Consider the following 26623-nt stretch of genomic DNA (forward strand, 5'->3'; position numbering starts at 1 on the left):
ACAAACAAAAAGTATATATCCATTAAAATTATTAAATTACATCCTTATAAACAGTGTTTAGTGATGTCAACAGTTATAATCAGTGCTCAGTGATGTAATTTTTGGCACATGACCCACTGAAACTTGTGTATTATTATAAATAATGTACCCCCTGTTAAAAAATATTAAGAGATGATATTAGCAGTCACCTTGGTGTTACATGACCTATGTGGTCTTGGAACGCCTCAGTGATTTATAATATCCTAATATTTTACAATATGGGGGTACACTTTTAACTCAATATATAATATACAAGAGCCAAAAATATCCTGTAAATTATACCCTTATAAATGCCTAGTGATGTCACTTGACTTGTGTATTATAATAAATAATGTACCCCCTGTTGGAGTTCCATGACCTCTATAGCAACACTCAGTCTTTGGCTTCATAGAACTCTTTGTTGACTTATAATTTGACAATAGGGGGTACTTTATTCACTATATAGTTTCGCTAAAAACGAATCAAGATAAGTTCTGCTCATTTAGTTACTGAGGCTTTTCCCAATAGATGTAACAGTACGCTACATTTATGTTTGCCTGAGATTCCCCCTGTAGATTAGCAGTGCCACTCATTTGACAGTTTTGAATTTAGGTCATAGCCCCACTTAGCATGACTTCCTAGAACAGCAGTGAAGTCAAGCCAGCCCCTGTGTTAACCATTTCTGTTCCTGGGAAGCCATAATGTTTAGGAATGCAAGACAGCTGACTCTGTATGTATTTGCAACTCTGAGCATTTTGTGTGTGTATTTGGCAGAATTGGTGTTAAACTCTTTTGCAAATGATTTTGCTATCAGCTTAGAGTCTGTTTTTTATTCCACACACCAGTGTAGCTCCCTTTGACATAGCAGAGGTTAATATTATCCTCTAACACCAGCCCTGAACCCTGGGGAATATTGTACAATTAGGGCTTGATATGCTGTATGATGGATGCTAATAATTTGCTAAGTACTCACCATTTGTTCCCACTTAATACATTTTTTGTTTGTTTTTTTTCCAGTTTTAGAGGGGGTAGGAGAAAGTTGAAATATGAATTTCACACAATCATATTAATCATGTGTGTCACGTCACTTAAAACATAACTTTTTGCAGCAAAATATGTGCTGTAATGAATAGAATATCCAGCAAAAGAGTATAAAATGGTATGATAAGAAGTAACTGTAGTAACTGTTGGTAATGAGCTTGTAGATATTTATCAACTCTGCTGACTGTTCAGTAAAGCTATTGAGTGGGTTTAAGTGCTAGGCATCATTGTGGGTGCTTTTGAAAGTCGTTCTGCTCTGCTTCTTTAACAAGCTATGCCTCTCTCACTGTTATTGTGGAGCCACTACACCTGCCCTGTAAAACAATGTGGGAAAGAGAGACTTAACACTACTTTTGAGCACAGGTACCTAGTTTGTAAAGCAGATATTACCAGCATGGGGTTATCTGAAGATTAGCATAAAAATGTATTCTGTGTTTTAAAGAAGTATAATTTTGGAGGTAAAGTTAACATGACTTCCAATTGAAGAATCCACTTTTCTTGCCTGTCTAAAAAACTGCAATTCTGTAATGCACCTGCTCTGTGCTGCTGTCAGTTACTGATGCACAATATTATGTATATATGGAATATAAATGTCACACAATGGTAAATATTACAGATTATTAGTACATTTTAGCTCAGAAACCAGTGCAATTAGCATCAGAATTTAGTAATTAGCCCTGTAGCAAAAATCTTATTACCTAAAAACCTTACAAACCTTATTTTCTGCTGTCTGATTTTTTGATAAATTGTGACAACTCACTGAGCATGTGACAGACACTAATAACAGAATCCAAGATGGGGACCTCCTGTGACAACTTTGAAGGCCTGGATCATTACTGCCATAAAGATGCTGCACCTTTAGGCTGGTGTAATAAGTTCAGTATCTAATGAATGGCATTTCTAGGCTTATTCATTTTTAGGATTTAGTTCTCTTCTAAAGGTTCTATAGGCTTCACTGTATGACAGCATCATTTTAATGAATGTGGCCCTTGTGTATGAGAAATAATCAACTCGCTACATGTAATACGTTGGACAGCACTGATCTAGATATTTAGCATCTGTTCCAGTCCTGCTTCAACCGCTGGTACAGTTATACAATGCTATGATATTAGGAGGTTATGTTTTGATAACTTGCATTTTTTTCTCCTTCCATTTTGTCATTGTATTTTTGAAGTATGCATCCATTGCTTGCAGATGTGGGTCAGACAAAAAGTAATAGCATATGTTATACAGGCAAACATTATATATTTTCATGAGTGTTGATACATCTTAAGGGCTGGATAGATAGACCAGCTCTGGGTTGTGTACCTGAGCTCCGCATGAACAGATTTATTGGAGACCAAAAATCCCTTTGAAATGAATCATTTTTTTAAAACAACACCGCATCAGTTTCAAAATAACCGTAATACATATATATATAATTTTTTTTTGTAGGAAGATGCTCTACTTTTCCATCATGGTGTTTTTGTGATGTTTGGAGACTTATACAAATAGACTGTGAATCAAACATAGATAAGAAAAACTAATATATACTTCTCCATATCCTTGAAATTTTGTTTATTAATATGCAGATCATGGTAATTAAGCCCTTAGCTTAAAATCAGAGATGTTAGTTATAAGACTGCAATTAGTTCTTGTGATATCAATCATCCTAAACAAATCAAATTAACCGTTCCTTTGCTGCTTTAACCTAAACAAAGATATAAAGACTTGTTTGTCAAAAATTGTAGTTTTGTAATTTTCATATTTGTTTTCTGCTTCAGAAAAAACCCAGAAATTTTTAAAACTGTGAATGTCATCTTATTTATGAAAGAATCAGAATAAAAAAAATGTGAGTGGATAAAACCTTAAAAAAGAACTTGAATACATCAGTTTCATAATTTTCATATCATTTATAATGGGTTGCAAAGTTCGAATTTTTTTTTTTAAAAAACCCAGAGACCATGAATTAACCAAATAGTACCTGGGACAGGTACATGACCTGGCAAGCTTTCAGTTTTGCATTATACGCAGGTTTTTTTCGCTTAATACTGAAAATTTGCATTTTTTAAACCATAAATTAACTTCAAGTTGATAAATAACCCCCAAAGTGTGAGAGAGGGAAAGTACTCCAGTAAGCAATACAGTGTGTAAAGAAGCACCCACAGTGCATAAGCTTATCACGGTATGTGTATGCTGTTATGAGTAGGCAATAGATAAGGCCCAGATGATCACTTTCTATGACCTAAGTCTTTCCATCCCTGATAAGGGTTTACATTTAATCTGTCACGACAGAGCCATACTGCTTCACTTTACTCCCCACATAAAATGCACTGCATCTCATGGTGAACAAGAGATTAAATATTTGTGTAATAGCACCAAAGGAAGAGAAGATAAGAGCAATAATAATAACAACATAGATTACTCTCCTCCTAGGATTAATAGCCAGCCCATTCCTTAGTCTTAAAGATTCAGCACTCGTATCTCTACAAATAGCAGGCATCTAACCCTTCCAAAGGTTTAATCTCAGTGTTCTGAAGAATTCTGCCTTAGGGCATACACATGGCAGACAGAGAAGTAAAAAGAATGTAATTTAACATCTTGACTATTCAGAAATCCTCTATCTAGTATTCAGCTTCCTATAAATCAGAACCAGGAAAGGACATCATTTACAGTCCCCGTTTCTCCTAAATACTTCTTGTTTTAATCCCCAGCAAATGATTCACATCTGAATTTAAAAAACAGATGTGCATCTAGAGATTTTCTAGTGTATTGTGATGCAGTGTCTTCTACTCATTTTCCTTTCTTACCTTTCTTCCGCATTCTCTGCCCTTAAAGGCACCTATCATAGAAAATGATGATTTTTATATGTATGTGTGTCACTAAACATGGCGGCCCCTGCCATATGGTTCTCTGCCACTCAAGGGAAAGAGTTCAAGGGAAACCATACACCTATCACTGCCTCTGTCTGTCTCTATGAAACTATAGGGTTGATTCACTAAAGTGCGATAAGCGTTATCGCATGCTTTTTAGCGTTAAAATTGACGCGAAAAAACGCACGATTCGCTAAAGTATTATCACATGCCTTAAGTCGCATATCGCATGTGTTAATTAGCGCGCAACCGCATGCGTTGATGTGGTAATGCCCTTCCTAGTGATGTGGTAATGGCAGACTCTGTTAATGCCTTTAAGAGGGGCCTGGATGAGTTCTTGATCAATCAGAATATCCAAGGCTATTGTGATACTAATATCTACAGTTAGTACTAGTGGTTGTATTTATAGTTTATGTATGTGAGTGTATAGATTGGTAGGTGTGGGTTAGGTGTGCTGGGTTTACTTGGATGGGTTGAACTTGATGGACACTGGTCTCTTTTCAACCCTATGTAACTATGTAACTATGTAACTATATGCGTTAATTTTACCGCTTTGCGTTAATTAGCAGCCAGAAATAATACTAACGCATGATTCACAAACACTTAGACGCGCTAAATATCGCAATACTCTATGCGAAAATTAAAGGCAGGCGGTAATTATAGAAAAGTACAGTTCATGAGCTTTTGGCAACACAATATGGACTTTGCAGTGGGATTTATTCAAGTATGCGTTGGCCCTAGAGTGATGCAGCCTCCAGTTTGCAGGGAAATAGTCATTTTCAAAAAAAGTAGTTTTACGAACGTAATGCTGTGTATGGCTAATATGGCTTGCGCGCGACAAGTAGCGCGATGCGTTAATTAGCGATAACATTTTAACACATGCTATATATAGCGCTCGTTTTGACGCACTTTAGTGAATCAGCCCTTATATATCACATAAAACAGCCATATGTAAAACACTGCTTCATCTAAATAAAGCATTTTGTAAAAATGGGCATTTCCTTTAGTATGTGACATTGAATATTCCTAAATAGCAAAACTACCTGCAGTTTCCCTTTAAAACAAAAGAGCCAACTGGATCTGACTGACAGTGTTCTTGTCTACTGAGCAGAGTGGCTGCCAATGGGAAATAATTTCTGACCGTTGATATCCCAGCAAGTCCCATTCAGATTGCCTTATTTTGCCTGATGACTCACTTGCAACCAGTTTTTAGGTTTTGCCTCTTTTTGTCCATGGAGGCAGAACTTTGCATCTTTTTAGAGAAACGGGAAGGGTGGTTGCTGGCTGCTAGATTCACAAATGACCTTGTTAGCATCTTTCTAAAATTATATTGCTGCAAGCGACCTACACGGGATACGCCACAGATGGTTTGCTTTACCTCTTGTTCTGGTCCCAGCATTATTTCTAATGATTTAATCAGACACTAGTTAAAAACAACTTTTGGCAGCTTCCATTCACTCTATACTTAACTCCGTACACAATTGTACCAAGTGATTGTGTTTAATCCAACATTTCCCATGATTGTTCCAATTGTTATTGCATTGGGATTGTTTTAATTTGCACCCATTCTTATTTACATAAGTAAATATCTCTTTGTTCCACTGCTTGCTAAAAAATCTTCCAGTGGTAAGTAAAGTATTTTTCCAGGAAAACTGATCGCATGCCTTCGTTTTATGGTTGTCTTATGAAATATTTTGTGTGGGGGTCACTTTTGTAACAAACCAACAAAACCAATATTTAAAAACAATATTTTGTTTATAAACTTGGTAACAAGGATTAACAGAGAATTTCCCCTGCAAATTCAGTTCTTTTCCAACATTAAAGGGGAACTCCACCTAAATACAACTTAAGCATTTTGAAAAGTAAACACATTTTCAAGCATCCTTGCAGTGGACATCAACTAAAAAATATGCAGCCTTTTCATGATTTTTAATGTAACAATATGGTTTGGAACAGTTACCTAAGCCTGGCCCCCTGTTCTCCTGCTGATCCTGATGACTAGTTTGCGACTCAAAAACTTGTAGTTGACTGTCCTCAGCCTGCCATCAGCCTGCATCCTCCAAAATCCTCTGCACGTATGATGTTAATAAGGAAAGGAACATTGCAATTATTTGTGGGTTATGTAGTTCCTGTATGCTGTCTGTAAGCTGTGGAGAAGTTGTTGCAATTTGTTACATCAGTGTTTTAGTCCCCCCTCCCCTGTCAGGGTTTCAAGTGATAAAGACAAAGGGGATTGGGTTTGTTGTGGTAAAAATTCTACAAAGAGCTTCAACAGTTGTCAAGCCCTTTTCTAAAAGATAAAGAATTACAGATAAATGAGACATAGGAAGGTGAGCTTAGGTGGTCAGTTCAGCACTAAATTCCTTGGGAGACAGAGAGCAATATGTGTATGTATATGTAAATACAGGTATGGGACTTGTTATCCAGAATTCAGAGCTGTCAGCCCCCCCCCTATTTTTTCAGGAGTTACTTGATTTTACCATTGTTCCCCCGATCTCTTGGCTGCCAGTATTACCTTCCAGATTTTTGGATGTTCGCACCAAATTTTGCACGTGCAGTAAGCAGTCAGTGATATCATCCAAAGTATTTGCGTATGTGCGGGAAGTGATTTTTGGGGCTTCAGCTGGGCATTTGTGTGTGATGTCACTAATGGGTACCAGAAGAATTTTCCGGAAGGGCGCAATAGCTGCAGGATCCCCAACATCTGTTGCCTTAAGGTTGACAACTCTGAGAATGGTCAGGGCTGGGGGGGTTCTAGATAAAGGATCTTTCCATAATGTGGATTTCCATACCTCGTCTGCTTAAAAATCATTTAAATATTAAAAAGTGCAAATGTGCGCATAACCCCTTTAATCGCTTTATTACTTATTTACATATTACAGATATGGGATCCGTTGGAAATCCATTGTCAGAAAGCTCCGAATTTGGGAAGGCCATTTCCCATAGACTCCATCATAATCAAATAATCAAAATTTTTAAAAATGATTTCTTTTTCCTCTTTAAAAATAAAACAGTACCTTGTACTTGATCCCAACTAAAATATAATTAATTCTAACCTAATTATAGAGATCTAAATTATGGAAAGACCCCCCCCCCCCCCCCCCCCATGGCCCTGTGCATTCTGAATAACACCAACAGAAGTGTGTTGCCTGTACCCAACTAACTGAACTGAAACAATGACAAATACATGATTATACTTTTTAAGAAGGAAATTGTTCTTTTTCATATTTTGATAATGTCCCTTTTATTCTTTTTTACGGTATTCATCAGATTAGTTTAATTCTCTTCTACTGAAGGAACATTGTTTTTTTTTACCCTAAATATTTTTACAATCATAGATAATGATACAGTTTAAATGAATAGCAGATACAAATGCATCAAACAATCCGCAAGACATTGTTTTCCTATTCTTACTTAAACATAACGGCTGCGTTAACAAACTTCCCCGCTGATGCGTGACCTTTGTAATTATCATTATTTATGTGCACTATTTCATCACATGTTATTTTATATGGACAGCCTTTCCTCCGTTCACAGAATTGTGAAAACTGTTGAACTTGGCACCGTCATCCTTGGCAGAATATGAATTGCATTTGAAATGTCAGGATTTGACAGTATGTATAGCAGAAAATAATTAAAGGTTATTTTTTTGGTTTAAAGCCCTGCAAAGTTTAAATAGTTACTGTAATTGAAAACGTAAGTTGTCGGGAACTCTGGGACTTGGAAGTAATTCAAACAACACAAACGTTCAGAAAGTAACTTTATGTAAGGATAAAGGAGAAGAACAAGGAAAATGCTGTTCTTCATTCTTATCAACAAAGAAAACATGTCAGTACATCTCCCCATCTCCCAATCAGCCTAGACAGTTTGACTGTAATATGGATGTTTTAATCTAAATGTGTTCTGCAGTTGACAACTGACATTGCTAGGAACATAAGCTTAACCCATAGAAACCATATTGCCGTTAGGATAATAAGTGCTTGTATTTATTCGATTGGTTGAAATTGAAAATCTGTTACCATTTTACTCAACTACTTCTATTATAACATAAAAGTATCTAGATTTGGCCAGATATACCCACGTCAAGCCATTGTGGTCAGCTAACCCATTTTTAATGAGGGTTTTTCCATTTAGCTTTAATATTGTGCTGAGTTGTAATGCCATAATACATTCTATGATTTACTCTAAAGATGTTTGCTACACAGCAGTCACAGAGCTGTGTGTACTCATGCACTGCTTGTTCTCTAGTGAGGATTCATGTTTGTCATGGAATATGGAAGCTTCTACTGTGATAACCTAGTTTTCTGTCTATATATATGCCAGCACTGAGGGTTTTTTTCCAACAACAGTAATCAGTTCACATACCCATCTCTTGCTGTCCATCTGGAGACCTGCGGGCTGGATATGACCCTCCAAAAGATATTACAGCCCCCAGTCTGCTCAAAGGCTCCATAGACTTCACTGCCTGACATCATCATTTTTATTTCATCTGGCCCTAGATCATGCTATATGAGAAGTAATCTGCCAACTACATGTAAAAAGCTGGACAGCACTGGTTTAAGGTGGCCATACACTATAAAATCTGTTCTTTTGGCGAGGTCACCAAACAAGCAAATCTTTCAACTAATATGCCCACCTAAGGTGGGCAATATTGTTCTAATCCGATTGCTTGGTCCAGGGGCCAAACTTTTCATTGCAATGAAAGGCATAGGGAATATCAAGCTTGTCTGATTGACATCTGGATGAATTTAGGCCAGACATCAGTCAGGAAGGCTTGTCGGAGGCCCAATACACAGCAGATAAGCTGCCGATTCGGTCTGAAGGACTTCAGCAGCTTAAATCTACCTGTATATGGCCACTTTAAGGCTATTCTAATGGAGGGATTAAGCTAGGAATGAGGGTATCTTTGTTGAAGTGGCAGAATTTGTTCCAGTAATTTCAATCAAGCAAATAGAGAAATGCTGATTGCTGATGCAGTTTTCATCCATAGAGAAGTGAAAATGTTTATAATTATAAACAATGGGAATACATGCATTAAATATTGCCTTCCCAATATTGTTGTCTTTTATCAGTTTCTCCTTTAACTTGAAGAGCTGAATGTCAAAAGGATTGGGAAGAAAACTAGTATTTTTATTGGAATCCTGCTGAATTCCTATCAGTTTGAATTTAAGAGTTGTTTTCCAAATGTATTTGATTGCCCATTTCAATCAATGTGATGAAAATCAATATTTATCACTGTCCATAGCCTTCTACCAATTGTTTTCCTAGAACACCTTGTCAAATCCCACAATAATATATGCGGAATATATAATATATATATATATATATATATATACATACATATTTTTATTTTTATATATATATTGGGCAACAGTGGGTATTGATATCTCAGCATTCTTTTAAAGACAAGTAAGGTTAAAGGAACTTCACAGTGAACTAAGTGAGTGTCAAGTACCAGTAAATCATCAGTTTGCAGATCTCCCATTACATCCCGGCCTTAATAGTTGCTACTAACAGTACTACCCTTATTAAGACCCAATAGATACACCAGTTATATGCTGTAAATTACATTTGTTTTCTTGTTCATTTATTCCTAAATAACAGACAAATATTCATTAAATGGCATATTACAGAAGGGAATGAATGCATTTATACAATAATTGTTATATATGTATATACTACATTTAAGAAAGTTGTAGAGTTAATTTCAATCATCAGTGCTAAGTTTAAGTTTGCATATTCATTTTTAGTTGAACATGATAAATGGCTCCACAGACAGTAACATAAAATCCCATGTGGCTATTTTATTTAAGACAGTAATTTTTCCTCTTGATTAGTCGGCAGCCGCTATACATGATTATCTCCATTCTTCCAAATGTAATTTATAAATAAATAAGAGTGTAACTGCTTAGGCAGTTCCAATTATGTGAGCTCATACTGTTGTAAGCTGAATCTAAGATAATGTTCTCAAAAACTCTTCAAAATGCACTATTAGTAACTAAACTATGACTGGAAGGCCCAGGTGCAGAATCTGCAGCCGAGCCCCCAATTTTTGCATTGGTTTTACACACGTAGCTGGGTGTACTTACAACCCCTGTACCCCCAGTTGTTCCACTTTTCTGATTTTGTAAATACAGGAATATTTAGGCACTGTTTTTACAGTGAGGTACATTTTACACACCACACTGTAAACTGACATATTTATTACATTCATATACATTACAAAACATAGCTATTTATACAGATAATTCATGTTTCAATTTTTTGGCACCTTTTTTTCTATAGTGCTTTAAAAATTGATCAGTTGGCAGTTGAAAAGCTGTCCCAAGGGAAAAATAGCACTCTTTGTGGTATATTGAGTGGGAGCCCCTGTATGGGATCTAACTGTAGGAGCCATGGAACAAGGTTTAGAAGGTCTGTAAAGTTTAATATATTCTCTTTTAGTGGATATACATAGTACATAATAACTAATCATTTCAGCTTCACTGTAATTTATGTGTGATAAAAGTTTTGGTAACAGTGAATCTTGGGTACCCCCCACTTTCTGAATAGGGTCTCCAAAGGCCACCCCTAAAAACATGGCTAATGAAGTGTATGTGTGTGTATATAGACTTAATATTATACTTCTAAATTGTAAGTATTCTGATTAATTTCAAATGCCTTTTTCATTCACAAGCAAAACATTGACTCAACCCCTTATGATGTAATAACAGAGTTTGTTAGTTGTTTTAATTATTTATTGTATGTGGAGGTTAAGAGAAAACTGTAAGCAACTGTTTCACTTATTTATTTTTACCATTTTTGTTTTGACAGGCAGTATTCCTAATATCTAACTGCATACTAGACATCAGAAATGTGAAGTGAGTTCATTTTGGTGCCAATCAAACACCAAAATAAACATAGAGCAATTGCTCTGAATTGCTACTGCTGTGTCCCTTAGGGCTATACGTCATAAGGTGTTTTGATCTCGGTGCTACTCAGTAGCCATCAGCTCTGTCATTTTATCCCTGAATGAGTCAGTGCATATTTTTAGAGACAGTTGTTAATTGCATACATTTTAACTTACTTTCCATTTCTGTCTAGAGCCAGCACTGAACCCCCAATTCATTAATCCCTGCTTTTGGGTAGCAGAGATCAAAAGCCATTTGGTCCAAAGTCCTTATGTCTTAAAGCTTGAACTTGATGGACCTGTGCCTTGCTTCAAACTCAACTATTAAAGAGATTCTGTCACAAGAACATGCACCTCAACCAGAATTTCCTCCAGCACTGAAATCTGTTTTTCAAAAGAGCAAACAGATTTTTATATATTCCATTTTTAAATTTGATGTAGGGCTAGATTTTCTTAGTTTCCCAGGTGCCCTCAGCCATGTGACATGTGCTCAGATAAACTTAAGTCATTCTTTAATGCCGTGCTGCAAGTTGGCGTGATTTCTCCCCCTCCCTTTCCCACCAAGTAGCCCATCAGCAGAACAAAGGGTAGGTAAGAAGATAACAGCTCCCTGACACCTGCATTGCTAAATACACTCCAATGCTTCGCCTAGTGGTAGATATGAGAATAGCAATCAATAGTAAATCACCCAAGTCCAGCCATGACTCCTCCAGTTACATGGTAGTAGGAGAAACAATAGCTTATATAAATGCTGTTCTATTGTGTAGTGCTGACTCCTTCTGAAAGCTCAGACTCAGGCACAATGCACTGAGATGGCTGCCTACACACCAATATTACAACTAGAATTCAAGAATAACATTTTAAGTTGTATTATAAATTATCTGCAATGTACACAGTATAATTTAGAAAACAAAAACCTACACCCTAAAAATCATGACAGAATCCCTTTAATGTGAGTGGAACCAAAGACATTGCTTTGTCCTTTTCTTAACTATAAGCTACTTCAGTATGTATGCTGTACACTTCGCTTTACATAATAAAAAGGTCTAATCCATGCAGTGTACTTTCAGGTAAGAGTTGTGGGCCCAGGGCTACCTATGTAGCCCGTGGCAACAATTTGATTAATGCTTTTCATTGGTGATGCTCAAAATGCCTCATGTTTCATAGCCCTAAGGGCTTTTGAAAGTACTTTTTTTAAAGGAAAAACCTGAAATAGATATTTTATTCATGAGCTGAAGGAGGAGAAAATATAAATCACATTAATCTGGTGTAGAGAAACTTCAGTCCAATAAGGGCAAGTATGCAAAGCCTGAGAAAAAATATTGTTCTTACGGAAAGGTCAAGAATAACATCTTTATGCATTTCTTAGTTTTCCAGTTTTAGCTGAAATGTCGACTGTTTATCACTGTGTTATTCTAGTGACACTTTCCAAGAAATAAGTTGGTTATTCTGATTTACAAAACATACCCAGTGTACAAAACCCAGTAATTTAAACACAGGCATTGGTCATTCTTCTTGAATTTATATGTGCCTTTTCTTTATTATAAAAAAGACCACAATATGCATTTGTTTTTCTTTTTAGCTTTCCAACTTCTCATTTACAAACGCTGCAGAACAAGAGATTATAGAAAACACAGCAGATTTGGCATGAGTGTAGCCTTACACATTTATTGGCTCACTATCAGTGAACTTCTTTATCACCAGGGAGTATGTGCAATAAGTTGAGATTAAAATACAGCCTCCACGGAGGGTCATCCCCAAACCTTGTGATTCTGCTCAAAGCTTTGTAAGAAATTGGTATTAAAATGGAATGATGATTAAAAAAGAAACATTAAATCTAAAGGATAATTTATGATATGAGAGTTTTAAGCACTAGTATGGTTGTTTTAGTGTTCAGTGCACATCTTTCTTTAGTTTTTCTATAGTGGATAGCTAAGTTTATTTTTATGTAAATGCTCTCCGGGGTTATGCTAGGAAATGTTCTCATTTAAGGTGGCCATACACTGTCCAGTCATATAGGATATCTCATTGAAAAGCTCATGGTGTGAACAGGCAGATACAATACATAGTACTGGCAACCTTGTATTATTCTTTTGGTTGGATCGAACCCTGAGCTATCAGAACTGCAGGAAGTGAAGAGAAGCAATGGTTGAAACACAATTTCTTTATTACATACCCCTAGCCCACAAGTACACAATTATTTTTTTAAACTAAAAGGTACCCTCCCAGTTTAATTTTGGGCTGTGGGAGCAATCCCACTGAAGTACAGGGATCGTTGGCATTCATCTTCTTTTGCTACCTCCTAGATGTGCCCCCAATGGACCTATAGCTGAGATATCTGCTATGATTATAGTAAAAAAACTTTGCATGTAGCAATCAGGTCTGCATTTCTTGCATAGTCTACATTACAGTTCTAAAAGAAGAGAGCAGACGGCAATTCCATTTGTGCATCTCATTATTTTAAGTAACTAATCTAGTCTCTAGTAATCTTAGTAACTCAATCAATCTCAGTCACTGGCACCTACATATATAAAATATTATGGACATAATCTATTGGAATATACCTAACTCTGTTTACTGCATTCTGGAATATGACACTATTTTACTTTATTAGATACCTCTTATATTGTAGCCAGTTTTTCTTCTTTCTGTTATATCACCCACTGAACTGCATTCAGAAGATCCCTAAATAGCACAGAGATTCCTAGTATCTGAGATTGTAAATAGCCATATGCTTTAAGTTCATCCTTTTGCCCAAATAAATCCTGCCAAACTTCTGGGCAAAACATTTAGTTTTTTTTCAGGAGAGTAACTCCTAGAATGACTCTATTTAATGTGAAATCCTGTTTTATTTCCCCAAAATAAACACAAGTCTTTTAAGGCAGGTGCCTGAGAGATTCATGGGTATTCTTCAGTGGCAACAGTTATATGGTCTGTTTCAGCTAGAAACCAAACAGTTTAGGACTATTTTCCTGTTCATGATTTACAGTGCTGTAACTATAGACACTAAACTTTCTTTTCAATCTGTTTCCTAACAATGGCAACATTTTTCTATCTTGATGTGTAGCCTGCAACCTGTCAACTCCATTTATATTAGCTGTACCCAGGAAATAAAAAAAAGCACTTAGCAGCCAACATGCTTAGGGAACAGAGCAGGGTTGTAAGTACTTCCCTGCTGAAAGGTTGAGTGTCTCACAAACTAATAGAAATCCGTAAGTGTTAATACTTTAAAGGAAACTATGAAACAGCTCCAAGATTGACTAAGCACTCTATCAACTACTTGTATTATGCAGCTGCAGGTTTCTGACAGGGGGAAAAAAACTATCTTGTGTGTTGGACTGACCCATCTCTTGTATGGGGACAGCAGAAAAAGGGTCTAAGCAGTTAATTGAGGTAATAAATACTGTCTCCTACTAATAGGAGACCTAGTCAGGTATGAAGGCCTTTTATGTGAGGGATTGATGTGTTGCTGTCTTGTATGGATTTTGTGGGTATTAACTGAATTATGTTTTAGGCGATTTCACACTGTTGAATTTATTACAACATTTCAAAGGTATATATTCTAACAAAAAGTCTACTTGTATGTTGTTATTTTTTCATATTCCAAAAGTTTTTTGAAGTTGGGTTCACCATTTAGTTAGTGCTAGTGTATTTGCCAGAGGAACATGCAAACAATAATACTTCAGTATGAATAAAATACAAAGAAAAATTCTTAGATTCTGTATAGTCTAACAGTAATATAGTGTAATTAGATTTAGGGACCCTATGTCTAGAAAGAACTTGGTATGCAGGTATTCTAGGATGGCATTCCTGATGGAATGCAGTAATGCCTAACCTAGCACTGGTTTCCCAACATGCTGAAGTGGGGGCAGAAGCTTTAGTCTTTCCCTCTATTCTGGACCTGTCATGGTTTATAAAAAGTAATTGGTGTTGCTGTTTAGGAATCTAAAATAATTGGAGAATTAGAATAAAGTTAGTAAGTTACACAGGGATTCTTATTGCAGTATTTTATAATACTAATAACATTTGCTGTAAAGCAGTAAACAGCAGTTTTTTCAACTTTGAAAAAAAAAAGTTGTGCAGAATTTAGTGGAAATTATGCATGGTTATAAAACACTTGTTATTATACCTTGAATATGTCTTTTAATTTCTTGCCCCCATAAGTAATACAAAGTTTGTCCAGGAGCAGTAACCCATAGCAACCAATACAATGGTTGCTATGCATTACAGCTTCTGGACAAACTTAGTGCTCTCTTTTGCATAACCCTCTTGGTGTATAAGCACAACGAGTTTTCTTTATGTATTGACTGATTTCCAGAGAGAGAAAAACAAGAATTCAGTAAACAAGGTTAAAGACTACAAATTCATGACACAAAAGGAAGGTGAATGGGGAGGATAAAAAGTTCTTAAGTGGATTAATTGAAGAAATTAAATTTAAAAAGGGGTATGATAGTATAGATAGTATAGAAAAAGTATGATAACTGTGGTAGTTAGGTGGTAGGAATAGAGTATGAAGCTCGACTATAGTGTCTAAACATATGAACTTTGGTGACCTGTAAGTGCTTCTATAATATGGTAGTCTGTGAATATGGCATTTGTTTACTTTTTGAGTGGCTGGTAGGCAGAGAAGCGCTTGAAGATGAAGCGGGTAGCCACATATAAGTGCCAATACAATGCACAATATCATGCACCAAAAAAAAAAGCCAATATGTGGCTGTGATACATTTTGTAGTTTGATGCTGGATATATTAGTAATGGAATTAGAATATTAGTTTTTAGTCAGGTGTGAACCTCTCAGTTGTAAGTGCATTTTTACAGTGAACAACTTTCTAGAGTGTTAGTAACAGCCATTTACTTTCTTAGCATTGTTGGAGAGGTGATAGGCCTGCACTGAACTGGGTATTCCAAAGGACACTGTCACAAAAAAAGGTCAATATAATTATTTCTGTGAGTACTCCAGAGTACACTGGAACAAACCAAAGGGGTATTGTACTGCACTGCAGCTCTTGGTTCACTTTATATTAAAGAAGAATTAAAACTTAACAAAGAAGTGGGTTAGAATGCTGCACATTATGTTTTGGGCTTCTGTACCAGCCCAAGCAACCACAGCTCTTTAAATATACCCCCCAGTAGATTCCCATATTCTTTTCTGCTGATTCCATGCACATACTCTGTGCTGCGGTCTCTTACTGAGCTCAGGGACCAACTCATAATAAACTGCATCTCAAGAATATAAATGTCATGATGTGAGGCTGATTAGTAATTAGATTCTAGATTATTAGTACATGGCAGTTTAGAATCAAATGCAATTAGCATCAGCCCTGTGGTATCAGTTTCTATAACAGATTTACCTCATTTTCTGCTTAATAATTTGCTACAACACCTAAGCTTAGCTTCCCAGAGCACATTGAGCATTTGAGTGTCACTGCCACTTCTGACAATAAGATGGTGACCCCCTGTGCACTTTAAAGGCCTGGATCATTACTGTTATAGAGATTCTAAAAATTTAAGCTGGTGCAGTAAGTTCAGTATATAAAATATGGCATTTCTACCAACAGTTGTTTTTAGGGCTTATTTCTCCTATTAGCATTCCCTTTACCATTAGCTCTGCCAGTACAGGTTAGTCCACTACACTCGAAAGTATTATGTAAACCTCTAGGAATAAGGGTTAATAGTTGCTGTGCATATAGGGTATACAATCCTTCCTTGACTGCTTAGAACTATATTGCTGTACCATTGCTGGAATGCCAGTAATAATAATGGCAATACTTATATTATAATAAGCATACTTTACTTGCTTTCTGAAAAACCTTATAAACTCTATTTGGTGAAACTCAAAAGCTTCTTGAATCAAAGTGCAGATTTCAAGTAATAAATTTGTATTGGGAGAATTTGAGAATGTGATAAAATAGTTCTTGGAAACAGTGATAAACATCTTGGCAAAGAAATGATGAGACATAAAGTGTGTAGTCGAGTCATGAATGCTTGCTCACCATTTTACGTCTCACAGCTCATGCTGAAATGCTGAGTTAATACAATACACATGTTCCGTGACACACGCAGTGAAAATGGTGCCTCGCTTTTTTCTTGTTTACCCTTTCAAGTTCAGGATGCTAGTATTAGCAATATAATCTAGATTAAGCAAAGTACTATGAAACTCACAGACTCATGTTGCAAAAAAACAAATCTTCACTGCATTTCTGTGGTTTGGTTGTGGAAAAACGGAGTGTAATCACGTACAGAACGGCAGTCGTGTGAAAGAAAGAATGTGCCTGCTTTGCCTGGTGCCTAATTTTCACATATGCAGCTTTTTACATTCTCAATTACTATAGTCAATGTATAGGAACTTTCCAAGATCTTACTCGAGCATATAATTCTGGAAATTATGAACCATATCTCATCTCATTGAAAATATATTGATTGTGAATATGCAGCTACAGCTAAATGTGCAGTAATGAGTTATTAAGGGTAGAGGCAATCCTTGCCCCTCTGCTGCCCTGAGGTGGCTTTCACGATGCCTTATGGCAGGAGAGCCCACGTGTAAAGGGTAGCTACATCATCAAGACAAAGGGAGAACATACCAATCACAAATCTGAACTAACTGTTCTTAGAAGGATAAGAAAGAGATCTTGTTTATTTATATTTTAGGATTGTTCTCTTAACTGGGTTATGTCAGTTGCAGACTGCCTTGCTGATTCTAAACTCTCCTACCCAGCTGCACTGTAGTTACAGGCTGTGTAACTGATTATAGCCCTTCTCCCACTGACTGTACTTGCAGGTTGTGTTGTATATGCCAAGTCTCTCACAGTGTGACTTTAGTGACAGACTGTCTGACTGATTCATATCGTACTGATCTACCCCTGTCCCAGGCTGGCTGCACATTCAGGCAATCTGTTTGCTTCTAACCTCTTTCTCATTCTCACAGATCCTGGCTGCTTGGGTTAAATATGAATTTGGCGCATGGTGTATCTAGGGCAGATTTATATCGAGAATTCCATTATTTCCTCAGTACCGTTATTGTTTTTTACAGCCCTACTTTTCACGTGGTATATAAAAAACACAAAATAGCTCTATGCACATTCACCATTCCTATGCCATTACTTGCACTAATAATAAATAGGCGTCAGTGAGGTTTGACATTTTTGTTGAAAACATTATTTATGGCAGAAGTATAATTACCAGTTGAACTACACATACAACTTGACAGCACAACCTCTCAAAATTACAGGTTCCTAAAAGGACACACAATCTTCTGTAACAGGAAGAATGATTCTTCTAAGAGTCTCTAACAGATATTTTTCTTAGTGTTCAAATAAGAAAAAGTAGATTTCCAAAAAAAAAACATTCTACAACGTACTTTCCCTTATTAAGTGAATTTATCTCAGATTAAATTTCAGGCTAATATAATTACTAGATCTCTATTTTCTAAATATATTTTATTTTAACATTTGCCTACAATCAGGGATTAATCAGAGTCAAGCATTTCATCATAATTGTGGATACAAAAAACTCCCATATGGATTTAAATCAGATCCTTTCGGCTTTCCGAGCCCCTGTAATTAGAAATAGGTTCACTGCATGTCTGTTCAGCTGAAGCATGGAGTTGCCCATTGTTATTCCACTAATTGCTACTGAGAAGTTAGACTTTCCCCACCTTATTTTAGCAAAAACTGGGGGGGGGGGGGGGGGTTGTGATGCAGTTGGGGCAACTCTCAGGTACCTATGTAATAGATTAATTTTTGTAAGAAAAATCTCCCCCGCCTCCACCACAGATTAACAGTATAAATCCATGTGAGTAGTATCAGATGCAGTGTAACGTGTTGCTAGTTTACACTTTATTTCCAGTAGAAGACAGCAGTGATATTGTAAAATAAAATAAGGCTGATGTCCCATTGAGAGATTTAGTTGCCTGCAATAGATCTCTGCTACCACGGAGGATAATCTCCCCAATATGCCCCTCCACCGGCAACAATACAAATTACTGGTGCAACGGCCTAAGAATTGCTTTGGTTTTCCGAAGTCGCACAAACTTGCCTGCAGGAGGAAACCTTGCACGACTTAAAAAAACCGAAACGATGCCTTTTGGAGAGATTAGACGCCGACGGTCCTATTTATACGTTCCCTTGCATTACCTTTGTTTCCTTCTTATGTTTTTATTATATGGAATAGACTCATAATAGTTAGGTAAGAGGTCTATATAGGGTAAATTCATTTTAAGTGTTCCAACGCCCCACTGGGCTCATAGTAGCTACTTGTACTTGGCCAACACAAAAGTGGAATTTCAAATCACAAAAGATTTCTTTTGGGGCATTGATGTAAAATTAAATAACCTCTAAATGGTCCAGAAAATACATTTCTTTTGCAAGTTTAAGAAGCATTGTGAACTCCACAGTGCCAGCTTTAAGGTATTGTATAAATGAACATTGCCCAGGCATATAGCCCTTAGATACTGGGCCTTGCTGGGATATATAAAGAGTTCCTTTGCAGGGCCTCTGTCACACACAGCAAATTACATTCTGTCCTAAATTCCCTTTAATATAAAGGCACTATGATTTTTTGAGGAGCACAAAATGCGAGGTAGAACTATTTTTATTGTGCAAGTGTATAATCTCTTTCCATTTAGGCTTAGTAGTATTTAATGCCCAGTATGTTATCCAGGAAACTGTGTCACCTAGGTTATAGCCGAGTGTGTTTCCAAGTTACGATGGAAAGTAGTTTTCCACAAGAATCAAATCTACTGAAAATTGTATGTTGATGAGAATTTAACTGTAGTTTCATTTATTTTTCTTATTAGGATTTTATGGGCAGCTGCAGACGTTTTGTCCTCCACATTACAACGATTCTCAGAGAAATATGCAGCATGGCAGCGCATGCAATATGGGACCTCCATTCGAGGACTGCTTGTCTCATGCTTGTGGAAACAAAACTGAATTTGATGGCTTCCACAGGGCTTTTACCTCTCACTCTGGCATTACAGGTAAAATGAGTGCTGTGTCATTATTTTACTCTTTTGGCTGCTCCTTGTCACCTAAGAGCAATGAGGTTTTCAAAAGGGGCAAAGGGGTAGTTGGGGACAGTTGTTTTTTGTGTTTTTTAGCATTCCGGTTTTTGTTGTGCAGCTGCCAAGCTTGTAATTGTAACTGAATTCTGGTTGCCAGGTTTTACTTACCCTAGCAACCAAGCAGCAGATTAAAAATCATAATTATAGATGCATAGAGGGGCTTAACAGAAAGATAAAAAATAAAACACAAGACTAATAATAACACTGAAACCTTACAGTCAGTTTATTGGTTGTTAGGGTCAGTGAGCCAGCCAGTCAGCATTTTCTCTGAACGGAAAGAGGCAGAATCATTTAGAAACCATACAAAATTAAGACTAGTTGAAATTGTTTAGTATAGGTACATCTAAGTTTATTGAAAGGTGAAATATCCTTTTCCCTAAAAATTGCACAGTTATTACCAGTGCTGAGCAAGCACCCCTCTGCACCCACTCCTCTCCTAACAAAAGTGACTGTGTATGCACCATCTCCTGCGCTCCCCTTCTTCGCAAGCCCCCCAGCATTAAATCATGTGCACAATCTGGACTTTAGACATTCTGAAAATTGGGGAAGCTAGCCAAAAGGTACATACTCATTGCCCCCCACACTTGCACCTTATGTATGTACCGCTTCTGCCTACCCCTATTTCCAGCCCTGGTTATTTTAGACCTGCCTTAGGTATACCAGTTCTCTTCTGTATGGTGTTCTACACATTGTCTCATTCCAGGGAAATTGTAGGCATATTGTGTTCAACATAAAAAGTAAAAATACCCCTCCCATATCTCTACTGGTGCAGGAAAAGGTGATGTACTGTACTAGCCAGTCAAAATGTTTACAGGGTAACCTTTATACCACTTTTGTTAATTTTTATTTCAAAAAGGTTACCCTGTAAACATCTCTACTGGCTAATAGACTTCTTGTTGATTGGACTAAAGGTGGTCCTATGGAGTGATGGAAAATATATGGTGCTAATAATATTAAAATAATGAAGAGTGGCATAGTAAAGTCAATTCTCAATATTTAATTAGCTGTAAAATCTTTTCTTTGCACAATTAAGAATATGATTAATGCCAATATTAAAGTTTCAGCTCTTTCTGATAATTAAAACATCATCATTTATTTATATAGCACCAGCAGGATACTCAGTGCTTTACATTGATTTATGAGAAACAAGGATCTTACAATAATTTTAAAAAATAAGGCCCTGTTTACAGGATCTTACAGTCTTATAGTACAATTCAGCCAAAAAGTGTTCACATTTGGTTTAGTATTTTTGTGACTGATTTGATATTCGGCCTTGTTTAAAAACTATAGAATCTGCACCCCCCATTCTCTTGAATGCTTTTTCTACATAAGTGTTGCCTGTTAACAGTGTAATGGGAATGCTGATTATATTTACATAAATGCTAGCTCTTAGTAACCCCTGCATAATATATCTTATTATCGTATTAAAGAGTAGAAAGGTGCTTTTTTCTAAGAAATAAACTACTGTTTTAGAAACATAAGTACAGTATATGTATAATTATGATTAATCACATGGCTTTGCTTGAATTCTAGTTTACGACTTCCCAGGTGGTTCGGCGGGCCTTTTTGGAGAGTCCCAAAGAAACGGCTCAGAGGACACTAGTTTCCTTCAAATTAATGCAATAGATCGCTGTCCTAGCCAACTCTCATCGGTTTACACTGAAGGATGAGGCCTAATTCTACTGTGCAATTTTTCAAGCCAACGCATACAGGTCAACAATTGCCAGGCATCACAGGAGAGAACAGCTCAAGAACAATATGCAAGAGAATAAATTATACGTTTGCCAATCCCTGTGAATGTATTTTTTTTTATTTAATATATATTGGTCTCCAAGGTTTTTTTCTATGAAAGGGAAGGAATAAAGGAACTGAAAAGTACACATGCAATTTTATATGATTTTTGCAATGCACTGAACACAATCCACTTGAAAAAAGAATCAGAACATACAGTACTAAAGGCACGACTGGAAGCCCAACATTATTATAATGTCACCCTGTCTCTACCTGAAGTAATGCAGTGATAGCCAAAGGACCAAGGTGCCATCAAATCAGAACACCAACATCTCATTCATAAAGTCTGGTTTCAAAAACTATTTTCATAATGTTTTGAATCCACATATGGCATTCAGATTGTGAGCAAGTGGACCTAACTGACTATATCACGGAGAAGGAATGTAAAGAATTGAACTTATGTGCTCTGCTGCATGTGGAACCTTCTTTTGCATAGAATATACAGTTTTAACCTAGTAACCCAAGTGGGTTTTACTGCTCAGAAAAGGATGCAAATGCTTTATCAACTCTTTACTAGTGTGCACTAAGCAGCAAAAATGAATGGCAGTGAAAATGGGGGTCTTTAAATGTAGCAAAGTGGTCCGTATTTTATTCTAAATAAACCCACGCCATGAGAAGTGGAACTGGGACCAGCAGATGAAGCCTTGCTGCAAATAAAATAAAGGTTATCATCATGTACAATATGTTATAGATAATCATTAATACAAGATAAAATACTTTAATGATCAAGCTAGGCCTCATTAAAACGTGATAATCCCTGCTCTATTCCCCCCTACTCATGTTAAGTAGACACAAACTTGAGCCAAGCCATTTTGATAGGAAGAAACATTAGATTACATGGCAGTGTTACTGGAACCCAAACATTATACAGTAGGGATATAGTTATCTGTTATCTGGAATGCTTGGGACCTGGGGTTTTCTGGATCAGGGGTGTTTTGGTAATTTTACCATACATACCCATGCATTTAAGCTATTAGAAAACATGAACACATTAAATAAGCCCACTAGGATTGTTTTGCAACCAGTTTGAATTAATGCAGCTGAGTTGCCATCCAGTACAAGGTACTGGTTTTTCATTACACAGAAAAAAAGGAGATCATTAAGAAAATGTTTTTGCTTAAATAGCATTCTATAGTATGACTGGCTGTGATTGCTCTTTGAAGAGCCTTGGTTTGTCTATATTTCTTGAATATACTGCTCACAATGCAAATGAATTACTTTGTCTGTAGAAATGCAGTTTGTAGAAACTTCAGATTACTAGTATTATTCCTTGATGCACAGGCCAGTAGCACACAGATATTTAAAGCTGGCCATACATTAACAGTTCTGCTCATTTGGGGAGGTCACCAAACATGCAGGTCTTTCTTTAATGTGCCCACCTTGAGGTTGCTAATCAGGCCAAATGATCAGATCACAGTGATTTTAAATACACACCACTGGGGCAAGGGCCACATCAATGAGTGTGTCGTTATTCCAATGGCATTTTTAAACCTGTCCAATAAATATCTGCCCAATTGTCGGCAGTTATTGGTCAAGCAGGCCTTTTGAATGGCCCCATACTTGAGTCAATAAGCTGCCATCTCAAATCAGATGGATTTTTATCCCCCTGAGGCAAATTGGAGATGGTTTCAGGTGGGGTATCCTCAGTTCTGAATCAACTACTAGTAAGGAATGTGTCATTTTGACACATTTTAGCTTGATGGACATGACTTTTTTTCAACCTTAATTACTATGTTGCTAAGCTTATTTAGCTTCTTGTACCACCGAACTGTACCCAAATAAGGGAATGTAATAAAAGTAAAAAGGAAAACTAAACCCCATAAATGAATACTTAACCAACAGATTTATATCATATTAAGTGGCCTCTTAAAGAATCCTACCAAACTGGAATATATATGTCAAAAAATATTGCCCTTTTACATCTTTTCCCTTCCACCATTTTGTGATAGGCTGTGTGTTTCCTCAGAGATCAGGAAATAATGCAGCTCTAACTGTAACAGGAAGCAGTGTGAGAGTTAAAAACATTGTCTATTAATTGGCTGATGTGACCTAACATGTATGTGTGCTGTTGGTTGGTTTGTGTGCACTGTGAATGGCATGATCCCAGGGGGAGGCCCTTAGTACTTACAATGGCAATTTGCTATTTAGGATTGCCCAATGGCACATACTACTAAAAAAGTATATTTTTATGTTTACATGTAAATGTAACCTCTCTTTTCTTTGTTTTAGTTTTGGGGCAAAGAGCTCTTGAGCATCTATTTCATACCAGGAATAATTTTTGTCTATAGTTGCAAAAAAGCATCTGGTATTACAATCAGGTAGCTGGATAATGTTAAATGGCATTGTTATGAGGGTTTCCATGGGTTAGAAAATATAAACTGCTTTCAAGGCACATAAAAATGCTTCAAATACTTATGTTTTACAGGATGGAAAGGGACTACAGTTGAAGTTTACAGTGCATATGTGTATGTCAGTCTGTACAAAGTCCTTGCACGTTATTATTATTATTATTATTTAAGAATTAGACACTGGACTCTGCTATAATAACATTTTTAACCACTAGGATGTCACAAATGTCCAGTGGATATCATCTCTGTATTACTGTTATCGATATGTTATCAGGTCGGCAGCTCTTGTCAGTCAACAAATGGAGAAACATACGCTGTTCCATAGTTCCATGTCACAGTCCAGATGGGGAGGTGAATAATTCATCACTGCCTGACCATTTTACACCTTTTGAGCTGAAATAGGAAATACAGTTAGACTATAACAAGTGAAAAAATGATCCCCTCCATGTATTTATGTAATGTGGTTATCCAATTATGAATATACTATAAAGTAGTAGTGGGTGCAGAACTGTCAGTTTCCCATATTTACGCTTGGGCTGATTGGTGTGCATACAGGTCTGTATAAAGTGCCCTGCCAGATATGGTTTGTATGATATGAGAAGGAATTTAGACATTTCTCTATTTGTAATGTTCCATCCAATCGTGCAAGAATGTTAAATGTTTATTTTAATATGCATTAGCAGCTTATCACTGGTTGGAGTAATATGAAAGGCTATGCATACAGGAAGGGGAAGTAAAGGGGAGGAGCATAGTGTGTTGAGAGAACTGCCAGCAATAAGGCTAAGCCCTACCTTGCAGTTGTACATTTCTGCTACCCCCTGCATGGGGTCATCACACTATCCATTTCTTATGCTTCCCATTTATAAAAGAACTATTTAATGCTAAAGCTCCATCCTTTCCTATCAGTTAGTCTGGAAATGTGGTTATTATTTGTATCCTTGTGCATCACTATTAGTGCCATGATTGCTTCAAAGCATAAATAACCAAATGTTGCTTCAAAAATTATTTCACTTGTTAAAGTCCAGTGTCATGCTGCTTCTGCTGCTACTGATGTTTTTTAATCCCAAACCGCACTTTCTATTGTTTCCTTATTGGTGCAGCTGCAAAACAGCATGTCAATGCAAGTAACAGATCCTTTTATTCTGGCAAAAACACAGGCCACATACGGAAACGGACTGACTAGCAGCTGAACAATATCTGTATAAAGGAACTGTAATGTTAATGGATTTGCAATATGGTTACAGTGTTAGAGCAGAAAGAGCCATTATCCATACGTTTATTGGAGAGCTCTAGTTTTAAAAGTATAAGCAATCATTTTGTAACGTGGCATCCGAGACTGACATTTAACATAAGCTGCAGAGGCAGAATGTCCTGGCCCCAGGGTAGCAATCAGAGAGTTGTAGGTGCTTAATACATAATATATTGCTTTTCATAGATATCTATTAGCTATGGGCACCCACATCGTGGGTTAAATAATTCCTTTTCTGACTCCCAAATTACTACTCCACAAACTGCACAATGACAACACTGCATGCTCAGTGACAAACAGCTGTAACACAAAGATGGCCGACCTTGGGCCCTCTGCCAATAATGGGAAAGAGTATGGCATTGTGAGTTACCTGTCAGACCCTAGCCAAGCAAACAATTGTAAATGTAATTGCCGGATTGCTATAAACATATAAAATCGGTATGTAGCTGTCAGAACGACATTTATTGGAATCCCCTAGTAGCAGATTTGTTGTTTTCTTTTTACAGAGCACTTTTTTTGAGGATGAAGAATAATAATGCACATTTTTCAACAAATAAATCATAAAGTTGGGCTACGATAATAAACCAGAGTTCGGGGAACCCAAAATGGTTTATTTGTCTGTGTATTATAAAACAAATAAAAAAGTTATGTTGTACTGTAAATATGGCTGATTATCTTGTGTATTGTAGTTTATAACAAGCACTTTGGCATGGGAATATATGGAATTGTTTTCCATTCTATCATAGATCATTTTGTACAGAATTCTATGTAATCACATATAGATTTAAAACAACATATATCAAACTGTATATCGCGATGATATTTTGTATTATGGTACACTTATTGTTTATTTGAAGTCATCCAATGTGTTAACATATTCTATTATTATGTACAATTTTCTTGATTTTTCACAGTTATATTTCATATAATCATAAGTTATTTTGTTTTTGGCCCCAAGATGTCCTTCTTATTGGAAAGCAAAAATGAAGGGTTTGTGCACATTGCTCCACAATAAAACTGGAAATATTTGACATTTTCTGTGATGTTAATGCTTTGCTTGGCTAATGTTTTTGAGTAATTGTTCCAAAATGAACAGCTTTTTTTACTGTGCAATTTATTATGTTTTTGATTAGAAAGTTGATTTAAAAGCTTATATAGAATTTAGCTGTGAAAAGGGTGTCTCCTTCCCAGGATTCCTTCCTTCAAACCTGCTCCTTGGTTCTCCACTGTTGAGTATCAACCTATAGGGCAGTGATCCCCAACCAGTGCTCACCGACCCCTTGGGTGTTGCTCCCAGTGGCCTCAAAGCAGGTGCTTAGTTTTGAATTCCTGACTTGAAGGCTAATTTTGGTAGCCTCCTGTAGACTGCCAATC

At 36.6% G+C, this 26623-nt stretch overlaps 1 protein-coding gene across 1 annotated transcript in view; it reads left to right on the plus strand.

Moving 5' to 3' along the window:
- glis3 (GLIS family zinc finger 3) overlaps positions 1 to 26285 on the plus strand; it is a 193456-nt gene extending 167171 nt beyond the window's left edge. Inside the window, exons 10-11 of the mRNA XM_002934174.5 lie at positions 19595 to 19777; positions 21395 to 26285. Coding sequence (XP_002934220.1) covers positions 19595 to 19777; positions 21395 to 21531 — 320 coding nt within the window. The 3' untranslated portion in view covers positions 21532 to 26285. The remainder of the gene's footprint in view (positions 1 to 19594; positions 19778 to 21394) is intronic.
- Positions 26286 to 26623: the final 338 nt, after the last annotated feature.

Source organism: Xenopus tropicalis, chromosome 1 (assembly GCF_000004195.4).
Source record: "Xenopus tropicalis strain Nigerian chromosome 1, UCB_Xtro_10.0, whole genome shotgun sequence".
Lineage (NCBI taxonomy): Eukaryota > Metazoa > Chordata > Amphibia > Anura > Pipidae > Xenopus > Xenopus tropicalis.